This window comes from Pectinophora gossypiella, chromosome 6, assembly GCF_024362695.1.
Source record: "Pectinophora gossypiella chromosome 6, ilPecGoss1.1, whole genome shotgun sequence".
Lineage (NCBI taxonomy): Eukaryota > Metazoa > Arthropoda > Insecta > Lepidoptera > Gelechiidae > Pectinophora > Pectinophora gossypiella.
In genome coordinates this window covers 14,694,920-14,707,168 of record NC_065409.1, presented here as the reverse complement: position 1 = coordinate 14,707,168, position 12,249 = coordinate 14,694,920, and the positions used below count along the sequence as shown (strand labels likewise).

The 12,249-nt window shown below is 40.9% G+C and overlaps 1 protein-coding gene across 9 annotated transcripts in view; it reads right to left on the bottom strand.

Moving 5' to 3' along the window:
* LOC126367741 (E3 ubiquitin-protein ligase HECW2) overlaps positions 1-12,249 on the bottom strand; it is a 126,607-nt gene that overhangs the window by 67,901 nt on the left and 46,457 nt on the right. For 8 of the 9 annotated variants that reach the window (XM_050011437.1, XM_050011436.1, XM_050011438.1 and 5 more), the window contains 7 exons: positions 10,130-12,244; positions 8,890-9,034; positions 7,977-8,148; positions 6,803-6,988; positions 5,459-5,584; positions 3,807-3,899; positions 3,373-3,533 (listed from right to left, as the gene is read on the bottom strand). In XM_050011437.1, the coding sequence (XP_049867394.1) occupies positions 3,373-3,533; positions 3,807-3,899; positions 5,459-5,584; positions 6,803-6,988; positions 7,977-8,148; positions 8,890-9,034; positions 10,130-12,244 (2,998 nt within the window). The remainder of the gene's footprint in view (positions 1-3,372; positions 3,534-3,806; positions 3,900-5,458; positions 5,585-6,802; positions 6,989-7,976; positions 8,149-8,889; positions 9,035-10,129; positions 12,245-12,249) is intronic. The other variant, XM_050011442.1, reaches the window with a different exon arrangement.

Here is a 12,249-nt window from a genome sequence, read left to right as displayed (position 1 = left end):
CTCGTTCTTGATGTAAAATTAAATATTTTCTTTGCATTTAATTGCCATGAGAAAAAACTATGAAAGCTCAGACGAAGCCAGTTTGATTCTGTATATAAATTAATTTACAATTACTTGGGTTGTTTTATGTCGCTATTTTAATTTAAACTGTCTAGTAAAAAAGGTATTTTACAGTGTACTTATCGTACCCGATTTAAAAAAAATGAGGTGTTTATACAAGTTACGAACATATTTTTGAGGTGTTGTTTTATTTTTCATACACATCATATCACATACCAACAACATGAGCCCACGACTAAGTCCCAATTTGGAGTAGTCAGAGGGAAATCCATCAGAAGACGAACTAATTAGTACCCACACCTCACCGAACTTTTTGTTAGACCGACGTGATAGTGTTGGTGAAAACTGCACTTAAGATAAATGAATAACTCAACGGTGTAAATCCGATACCGGGGTTCGTACTGGCGCTCCCCGTTAGAGAAGCAAAGCGGTAATCCACAGGACCACAGTGAGAATTATTATTGAACTAACTAAAAATCTACTTAAAAATCACCTTTGCATATTTGCATACCTCACTGACATAACAGTAAATACACAATCACTTAAAAAACAAGGACCAATCCTAAACCGTTCACCGAGTGAAAACCTACAATTGAAACGATTGAAATGATTATGGTAGTAATGACATACAATCCGACGTAATTAATGATAATATGGCGGATTGTGGAGTGTAATGAGCCCTGCGTACGCGCACGTCGCGACCGCAGCGACGCGCGCGGTGGGAAAGGGAATTAATTTGAAATGGATACTGTTTTTTCTGTGGAATAATGAATGTTGTTGGAAAGAGTGAGCCCTAAGCGTTTAGAATTTAAACAACCAAATATGAAATATCATCCGAAACAAAAGTAAGACGTTCCATTAGATGCCTACTTATCCTCACCTACTTATATTGTAAATCTTATTCCGATGTGATTTTCTTCAACAAAACCTCTATTTCTTTCTCTATTAGTGTCTATTGCGAGGATTCTTTCCAAGTTCGTATTTATGCGGAGCAACAATTCAAAAATATTTATTCATCAAAATTGGCTTACATAGTTAGCGCTTTGTGAACGTCAAAAATTAAATTACGTATTATATAACTGCCTGTAAAACTGTTACCACATCGGAAGCTGTATCGCTGAGGGAAAGACATGGCTAAAAAACCTCCCAGCACGGGGCCCACAGTCCTACTGTTTCATGTTTTCCTTTCTTTTGTTTAAGTCCAGCGTTTAATACATTAAACATTTAATATACATAATTATATATTTTTTTTTAAGAGCGGAAGTGACCCTTCTATACTTAGTATAATATTATTTGTATTCTATGACATACATTTGTCACAGCATAATTCACGAAATATCCCAATAATATACCATAGATCATAATAAGTACAGTTGGCCCACTTGTATACTATAATCAACTGGTTTCAAACACAAATTAAACCGTCGTCCCGCCAATTTGCAGCTATTTGGTATACAGTTATCTAGCTTGTGACTCATAAGGCATTATTAGACTACTTTACACACCCTCTCACACACACTCACGTACAACTACATTCCACACAGAGAGGATCTTTTTGTTTCGATAAGCCATTAATTAAAAACTTCTGTATTTCTTTGTTTCGATAACGTAAGTATGTATACTAGATAGCTTAACATAACATAAATATCCAGGAGAGAGGCATCATAGGCTGTAATACAAGTATTTTTATACTTAGTCAGCTATGGTACCTACCTATTTATATCTGTGTCTAATACTAAGCTATGTTTAAGGAAAGAATTTTACCCACACGGGACTTTTTGTAGCTGCTCACGGTCGTTTATAACTTTTTTTACCCGCCGATGTCCACCCGATGTGCTGTTACACTGCCCGATCCCGAGGTGCATCCGACATGGATTGGGTAGGTAGTGTAATAAGGCCTATAGTAATAACTAATAAGTAGATAACTGGGTCATATCATCTCCCTAGCATTATCTCGTTTTCCACAGGGTCCGCTTACCTAACCTGAAGATTTGACAGGTCCGGTTTTTTACAGAAGCGACTGCCTGTTGCCTGACCTTCCAACCCGCAAACCACCAGCCCAATACAGGTTAGGTCACATACCTCCGAAAATGCATTTCTCGGGAATGTGGGTTTCCTCACGATGTTTTCCGTCACCGCTGAACACGTGATAATCATTTACGATCGAAACATGAAATCGAAAACAAATTCGATAATCATTGGTTTAGGCTTGTGCTGGATTTGAACCAGCGACCTCAAAGTGAGAGGCAGACGTTCCACCAACTGGGCTACCACAGCAGCTCTAGCTGGGTCATAGATAAATAATAAAATGCTACGCTAGGAATATAAGCAAATCTAAGATGATCAAAAACAAATTAATTTCGATTTTTACTTACGAATTTTGATTATGAATTAGGTAACTAACAATGCGTGCGAGTTATGACCATGTTTATGGATGACGCGTTTTCTATCTCCGTTGATTTCGTAAATAAAACTTAACCTCTCATATGCCGAGATACCAGACACAATAGATTTTACATTGTGTCTGGTCGAGATCCGCGTTCCGGCGTTCGAAAGATTAAACGATGTTCTTTTATGGATCTCAAACAATCGCCATAGGTACCGGATTTCATTTAAATCGGTTAAGTGGTTTAAGCGTGGAAAGGCAACACACAAACAGACAGACAGAGTTATATTCGAATTTATAATAATGTGCAGGTGCATTTAACGCCATCTGTGAAAAGTTTGTGGAAGCAGCAACAAAACACGCGCACCGTAATACTATATAAACTGATCGCTAGATGGCGTTGTGCCGTTTACCTTTTTAGGTTTTGTATGTCAATATAGTAAAAATCTGAATTTAATAATGTAATCCTATGGTAAAAATTTAAAACAATAATAATTTATCTCAAGTGCTGTTTTCACTAACACAGTTGGCTCGGCCATTGAAGACGGCGAGTCGTATCGCCGTATCGCCGCCGATACGACTCGCCGTCTACAGCTCGGTGAGGCGTGCGTTAGTGATCTTGTGATGGAAGTACAGTCATGAGCAATATAAGGTACCCACTTTAGGACTCTGTCCTACTAATATATTTGACATTTAGTGAGACTTACAGTTCAATTTGTCAAAAAACTTAATGTGACATGGTACCAAACTGTATAATACATATTAATGCTCGTGACCGTACCTCTGCCTACCCCAATTGGGATTTAGTCGTGAGCTTATGTTATATAAAACAAAATAGATTATAATATGTATTACGTGATTCCCAAGGCATCCTTCGTAACATTCCGGCCCATTTATTCCTTAAAATAATAGAAAGGCCCACTGACCTGAGCAAGCAGGTGAGCTGCACGTCGTTCTGGTACCGCGCCAGCGCGGGCGCGCCCTCCACCCTGACGGCGTTGACCTTCTCCCGCAGCGCGCCGCCGCAGCCGCCGCAGCGCTCGCGCAGGATCGACATAATGTTCGCCTGCCGCAGGAACGCCACCACCTGCGTGCAAGTTGTCTATGCAGCTTAATGTTTACATTGGATTGATGGAATCGTCTATATGTAACACAGGGAGGTAGGTGATAAAATAATCCTCTATACAGGGTGTCAGTGACGTCATAACGAAAACTTACGAGGGTTGATTCAGACCATGATTCTGCGTTGATATCAAGTGTAATTTTCCAACACCCTGTATACATAACTCGAAAGGTCACTGAGTGACTGACATACTCTCTCACTCATCAAAGAATCTCAGAAACTGCAAAAGAATCTCACCTTATCATTGTACGCGACAGGTATCTCAGGCTGAATATTGTGCGTGTGCGCATCTCCCACAGTAAGTGGCGGTCGAGGAGGTGGTGTAGGAGCCTGTGTAGACAGAACAATTCTATTTATACTCTGTGGTCAGAAGTTATTTTTTCTCTAATCTAGCAAGAGCGGAATTTATTTTTCACTCAGGCATTGTTTTCTTTTTTGTGTCAAGTAGGTTCTAGACGGGGTCCAAATACTCTATTGCACTCAAATAAGGTAACAGTTACAATAAGACTTACTTATCTAAGTACAAGGAAATTTGCGGCAAAATACTTAAAGCTTATTGTAAACTTAAAAAAATACTTATTGTAAACTTAAAAATGTTCTGTATTTTGTAGTTCTATATTTTTGAATTTCGATTTTTTTTACAATAGTGTACATCGAGAAGGTTAATAATGTAGTCGAACATTTAATTTACAAATACAAACTAAAAAAAAAGAATTTCTAGAACACTGATATCATACTTAAAAGGAAAGAAAAGTAATGATTAAGAAGTAGTTACACGTTAGATCGGATTTTAAAATAATTATCAATTAATGACTGAAGAATACGCTAAGAAAGAACAAAACAAAAGCGACGACAAGAATAAAAAAACGAAAGGACTCACTATAAAAAAAACCCAAAAAGGACAAAGAAAAAGTAACGAAGTTAAATCACCATATATAAATAATAAAAACACAGAAAGACACAAACAACACAACACAGAAACGAACATGCGGCAAATGAAAACCCAGACCATGACCGAAGTTTTGAGAAACGAATAGTGAAAAAATAATTCCATTTTTATATGTTTCATTTTTTGCAAAAAAAAAACCTTTTAAAATAATTATTTTTTGAAAAATGTTTATCACAATTAATTATCCCACAATTTAAATTTATATTACCGCGTACTTTTCATTATGTACCGTGCGATTGGGAAATATTTAGTAGAACAAGATAGGGTTGAGATAAGGTATTTTTTCAAGAATTGAGTTAAATGTGCGACGTCACAGATTTAGTAACTGGGTCAAAGATAAATTATAAAATGGTAATTTAGAAATAGAAGCCAGCCTAGTATTCATAAATTATTATTTTTTCTATTCGACTTTTCACTTAATTTGAATTAAGAATTACAAAGAGTACGATGACGTCATACGTGTTGTTCTATATTCAAAATTAAATAGAATTGTAATGTTATGGGCGATAGGCTGATCCCTTATCACCATAAGGTTCATCATATCCATCTTTGGACTTCGTATCAACAGTGGCTGCAAGTTGTCTTTGATTACTTGTGGCTCTGCCCACCCCATTAGGGATTACGGGCGTGAGTTTATGTATGAGTTTATGTAAATAGAATTGTATCGTTTTGGAGTTTCGTAAAAAGTATCTAATTTGACTAGGTTGTCTATCCCTCGCGGCATGGCGCGATATATATCGCGAAGCGAATGCTAGCCACGTAGACGTCGTATGGCTATTGGTCAAAGTCCTTGCGATTATTAAGTTCAATGTTATGGTGACTTGACAAATTCACCTATCTTGTTCCACACATAAAACCCGAATGAAGTCAAGGCCAAAACAAAAAACCAACAAGCCAAAACACAACACAGGTCTCAAAGCATCCAAAGCTAGAAAGCCACCTGCTCGATGAGTATCGGCCGCCTCCGCTGTGGCAGTAGCGGCGAGAACGGGCCGGCCTGGGGCGCACGAGGGAGGCGCGGGTCGATGAACGTGGTGCGACGCATCACGTGGTCCACGTAGAAACGCTGGCCGTTTATAATAATGTCCCATTTATTTCAGGAAACTAGGCATGCACCGTCGCCTTATGCGAAAACCACGTAAGAAATTCTTTTTTTGAAAATCACATTCTAATGGGTAATTTTTTCATGGGTAAAAATTTAGACTACTTTTATACCTGGATCGAAACTAGCTTGCCTATTCCGAGGTTTTTCAAAATCAAAAGAGATTTATTGCGATTGTACAGTACAAAAAAAGATGTCATAGGAACATTATAAAAAAGGAAAAATACAGTTCTTAGGTACAATTTAACCCAATCAGGCGATTTTGTTAACATAAATCACACCTGAATGTGATGTTTCAAATAGGCGCTTACGTGGTATTCACTATCAAGACAATTTTATAAAGTTATACCCGTCATTTTCTTATCCGCTGAAAAGGAAAGGGACGGGAGATTGACAACTGTAAATTTTAAAATGAATGAATGACCCTGTTATATTAAATAAGCATCTCGCTTATATGCAACCCGTTTCACGTGTGCTGTCAACTTAATTCTGTCGGGTTATTGACTAATGTAAACATTTTAGAGGGTTGTTTTAGATTTCTGTCGATTATTTGTCCCTTTTCTTTTCGGTAGATAAGAAAATAACAGGCATAACTGAAAATAAAATTGTACTCTTTGCGTCTTTAGCGTATAAGACGGGATTACCTCATATTACACCTTTAAATGTCATCATACCCCTAGAATTATCCCTTTTTTCACAAGGTCCGCTTACCTAACCTGAAGATTTGTCAGGTCCGGTTTTTTACACAAGCGACTGCCTGACTGGCCTTCCAACCCGCGAAGCGAAATCCAGCCCAATATAAGTTAAGTCACATACGTCTAAAAATGCATTTCTCGGGAATGTGGGTTTCCTCAGGATGTTTTCCTTCACTGCTGAGCACGTGATAATCATTTATGATCACAACGTGAATTCGAAAACAAATTTGACAATCATTGGTCTAGGCCTGTGCTGGATTGGAACCTGCGACCTCGAAATGAGAAGCAAGTGTTCTGCCTACTGGGCTTCCATGTTACTTTAGAAAAAAAAACACAAAATAGCTTCGCCAGTTGCTCCGATATGTCAATGATATTTTTTACAAAACCAAGACCACTTTCTACATAAGACTTTTTGAACAGAAGAATAGAGATCTCCTTTTCCCCTTCAAATATATTTTCTACGAGAATTTCGAGAACAATTAATTACCTTGCCGTTCCGATCAAGCTTGGTATCCCAGCCAAGTGGCAAAGCACGGTCGCTCTCACTAAACATGTTGACCAGTGCTACCAGATCCCTGTTGTGCTGGTAACGCTCGAAGGATGATGTGTCTCGCCTTATTTTGGATATCATGTGCTTAAGAGTCGAGTTGCCATTGTAGAGCGATGACGCTTCCTGGAAGGAGAAGGCTTTTGTTTTAACTTGGCAAGTTAGTGGAGAATGTTAAGTATTTTCATTGCAATTTACCTACAACTTAGGTTAAAACACAATACCAGGTTTTTACCGTGTTCAATCAGGGATATGAGACTCCCGCAAGTGCGATGACGTCATCCCGTGATCATGGCACTTGCAACAATGTTAAAATATCTCATATCCCTGATTTAATGCGGATGAAACCAGTGTTATGTGTTTTTTATGTTTAAAAGGAGTTCTAGGTTACGAAAAACACCGTACCGTGTGGGTTGTCCTCAGAACCCGCACGGTTGTGTAGTGGAAGAAAAAGAAGATAAAAAAAGAAAGTGTGTTTTCGATAAGGTTGGTATTCCACCTCATCAACCCTGATTATTACTGAGCTATTACTTGAGCCGCCAAAGGCCCCTGACATCTGCGTCTCTTTTTTTTAATTCATTTATTTATGAATTTTAATGAAGAAAAACGCAATAATAACGTTTTGCTTTGACGTCACAGTATGTTTTTTCATACAAATTCCATAATAATTTCGTGTTTTTACGTTTAGTAAAAAGTAACTGCTTTGACTAGTTGAAAGCTAGCCTATTTATTTAAAACTACCATGGCCCAAGATGACCTCCTGAAGGTCGCGGGAAAAATCTAGATGCGGGTAGCAGAGGATCGGTCCTTGTGACGATCCTTGGACATAGAATAAGGAATACGTATAGAACGGCAACTCTCCGCTCCCCACCAGCCGCTGCTAGTTTTACCTCAACCCCCCCCCCCCCCCCCCCCCGGTCTTACTTTAGTCTTCAATCTTATGGCGTCAGACGCCATACACACAGATGCGTGTGAACGAATGTGTAGTGTCTGTGTAACGATGTATTTTGTATGAATATCCGGAGTGCGCCTTGGGGGAGGCTTATGTCTAGCAGTGGACGACTTCCGGCTTATAATAACAATGGGCCAAGTATGTGTATGTAAGTGAACAAACCTGGTTCATATGTAGTATGGAGTAGAAGTCAGGTCTCGCGAGGAACTCGGCGGCGGGGTGCGGCGCATGCGGGGGGTCGGGCGCCGCGGACGTGGAGGCGGCCGGCGGGGCGCATGCGCCGTCCTCCTCGGCCAGCTGCGTGCGGGTCATGGTGCGCCGGATGGACTGGTATCTGAAGTCAGTCGTATGGGGTTCGTTAAGGGAATACTCTGTTGGGTATTAGTATCGATGGATCCATGGTTTAAGAAAACCAGGTATGCTTAATCCTATGACAAGCCAACAATACAATGAATGGGTCGTCGTCTCTGTAAGAGTTAGCTTAAGTTTAACTTATCACCGTGTTTATGTGAGTTTCCGATTGCCTATTAGCACCCGCCGATTTTTTATAAATCATTATTAAGTAGTTTTAGGGCGTCAAAGGAGCCAGAATCTACTTCTCTTTCGTCTGGCACAACCAGGGTAATTTTCAAACACATCCCTATGCATCACTCGGCAGGGCCCGCAGAATACCAGCGTCGTGGCTCACGCCGCGACTTATGCTGGGCGAGGTCCTTTTATTCCGGACTCCACCGCAGATGATCGGGCCGTCAGTGCGTTGCATTTAGAATACTTAGTTTTATTATTATTGTTTTTCGATTTTGGTTTGTTTTTCTTTTTGTTTTGGTATTTTTTTTTGTCTATGTACTTATTGATTTCCGTGTGGTTTCTGTCCTGTGTTAAATGTAATGTACCTGTCTGTCTGTGTCTGTGGTGTCCGGAAGTAATAAATCTTTCTTTCTTTCTTTCATCAATTTGCCAATGCTAATCCTCACCACGATTACCAGGGTAACTCCAAAGTATAAGACGAGCCAACATAACGAAAACACCCCCACCTTTAAAAAAATGCAACCACAGAAAAAAATCTATAAACTACCTCCTATCTAGTTGTCGCCTCTGTACTTCAGGTTCCGGGGACCGTGGCGTGGCTCCGTTGACCCCTGGCCGCTGCCATGTCGTCATCCTGTTGATGTGGTCGATGTAGAACACTCGCCCATGACTGTCCATTCTGGCTTCCCATCCTGGAAGAGTAAATGGTCTATTAGTTATAACGACATTCGAACAAAAAGAGCCGTCGTAGAGCCGTAGTAGCCTAGTTTGTAGAACGCTTGCCTCTCATTTTCAGGTCGCAGGTTTGAATCCAGCACAGGCCTAAACCAATGATTATCGAATTTGTTTTTAAATTGATGATTGGATCATAAATGATTGTCACGTGCTCAGCGGTAAAGGAAAACATCGTGAGCAAACCAAACAAACAAACCCACATTCCCGAGAAATGCATTTTCGGAGGTATGTGACCTAACCTGTATTGGGCTGGTTTTCCATTCGCGGGTTAGAGGGCCAGACAGGCAGTCGTTTCTGTAAAAAAACCGGACCTGTCAAATCTTCAGGTTAGGTAAGCGGACCCTGTGAAAAACGGGATAATGCTAGGGGGATGACGAACACCATTCGTACAAAGTAAACTATTATTAACGGGTCGATACGTGATCAAAATGTTAAAATGAAGTAAAAAACAATTACCTTATTAATTTTGTTTTCCCGTCGTTTCAGCCGCGTTGCAGCGACCGTGGTCGCGGGATGACTGGCGCGGCGAGTGGTTGCCATTACGAAGGTGTTGTAGGTGTAACTACCCTCATTTCACTACTATTCTTTGTCTATTATTATTTAACATTTAGATAATCATGTATCGACCCGATAAAAATATATCATTATCTATAAAATGCGTGAATCTTTAAAAGTAAATATTCGTACAAGTTTATATTTATTAGTCATCATTTCCCTAGCGTTATCCAGTTTACACAGTCCGATATTTTAAAGAAGCGACTGCCTGTCTGATTTTCTAAACCGCGAAGGGAAAACCAGCCCAATAAGGTTAAGTTTAGGTCGCAAAATTCCGAAACAGATTTCTTGGGTATGTGGATTTCCTCACGATCTTTTCCTTCACCACTGATCCAAATATGAATTCGAAAACAAATTCGAAAATCATTGGTTTAGGTCCATTTTAAGATTCGAACCTGCGATTTCACATTCAAGCGTTTTTCCAACTGGGCTACCACGGCTCAACACAACAACAAAATTCGAATAAAATATATAATATTTTATTTTAAAAAACTCACCCGCTGGTAAAGGTTCTTCGCATTCGATAATCCCGCCAATCATATTGGCTGGAAAATCTCCGGTCAAGGCCATCTGCCTGGACGCCCGCTCAGGTATCGATGGTAATCTGATCCCTGCCATATGCCTTAGTGGAGTCGGCGACGCCACAGCATTGTCATTATCATCACTGTCTTCCACAGGCCTCGGTCTTCTCAACACTACGTCATCCGGGGGCCCCGCGTGCACTATCGTGAAATGATTACTATTCACAAACTCCAAGTTAGGAGATCTGATCTCCGAAGTCCTTAGCTCGTTCGTGAACTCAACCATTTCGAAGTTCTCATGCGGCCTGTTTTCAGACTGTACTGGAGGAGGATGCAAGTCCGGCGGTGGCACGGGCCGTGGTCTTCTCGCGTGGTGAGTCGGAGTAGGCGGACATTGAGGCACCGCTGCACCCGCCAATGCCGCCACCCGCGTCAAAACCCTTGGATGTGGCCTTATTGGACTATCCGTAACATTATTACTCTTATGCGGCGAATGCTTAGGTGTACTTTCGCATCCAAGATTTTTCAATAAATGCCTAGGTAAGCTGGAATGTTTTGGCGTTGAATTCTCACAAGAATACTTCCTATTCATTATCATAGTACCTACGCTCGGAAACGCTTTATTGACCTCTTCTACTGGCGAACCAGAATGGGATGAATTGCAAGAGCTGGGTCCGTTTGAACTGTTGTTGTCAATCTCTCTGTTTGGAGTATCTATATGCGAGGAATTCAAAAAAGCTGTCATCATAGTTGGAGTATTTGCACGTCCCGAGCTCTGCCTTGTCAAAGGCTTGTGACCTTTTAAGGTCGAGATTTCTTTCTCCTCAATTTGGTTTCTGTTATCATCTTCAAATTCCGAATGATTACTAATATCATTTAAAAAACTGTTTTGAGCCTTCTCTTCAGACTTTGCATGGTTTGGCGTGAGGTTGACGCCGTCCACGGTGTCAGATGGCGGAACCTTATCTTTTCTCGCGAACGTTGTCGTTATATAATTATCGGGTCCTATATCTTTTATAAACATTATCTTATTCCTACTAATACTAGGCGAGCCTTCAGGTACATCTTTTCTTTTTTCTTCAGTTAACCTAGATAATTTCATGGAGGAAATTGTAGATTCGCATAAGCTGCCGTCTGTCTCTGGCGTCGCGAGGGGCGCGACGTTTTGTCCTCCTCGCCAAAAGCTGGCAGTCGAGGACATAGCTGTCTGGTTGCCGGAGTAAAACTCTCCGGGCTTAAAGTCATTTAATTCGCCTTGTAACATAGCTGAGTTAGTGATATTGTTATCGGTAAAGAATTGTTCGTCCGTGTCAATCAATTCAAAAGTGAACGCGTCTTCGGGTTTTGTGAGTTTTTTTGGCTTTCGATGTCTGGGTACCTGCGGCGGAGATAACGCGTGCATTCTCTCGAGCGGTTTGTGCGATTGTCTCGGGGGCAGCGGCGGCACCGGTGATTTTTCCGCATCGCTTGTCATGTTAGCACCTTCAACGTCGTACACAAACTTCATTATCTTGCAGGGATTCTTTGGTGACCATATTTTGTAATACTCAGTACCCGGTGAGGTTGGGGAGTCGAAGCCGCTGTTCACTTTAGATTTCTTCTTAACACCGTTGAGTGCCTGCCCGCCGCCCGTGTCTACAGGCGGAGGACACTTTTTCTTCACTCCAGAGGATGTCGGTTTGCAGTCTGTAGCACTTTGAGATTCACTAATTACCTGAGATTCGTTACTTAGATTACTATCTAGAGATTTGCTAGGATCACATTTACTTTGTTCGAGATTCGGATTGTTCCCATTACTTTCTAAAGCACTAATTGAGCATTTGTTAACGTTTTCGCTGAGATGCTTGATGTCCTGGCTGGTGCCTGGGACGAACTCAACTCGAGGGTTTTCAGAGTTCATCTCAAAGCTTTCGTTGTTGTAGGAGAAAGGAGAGACCTGGTCGCCGCTCCTTTTCCTGGACATGCCTTCCTTGAGTCGCAGCGGGAGCTTCTTGAGGTCCACTTTGAAGCGTGCGGGCAGAGTCGGCGACTCCGCCACGCACTCCTCGCCATCACCATTGTAGTAACGGAAGCAGAGTAGCTGCTCACAATCTGTA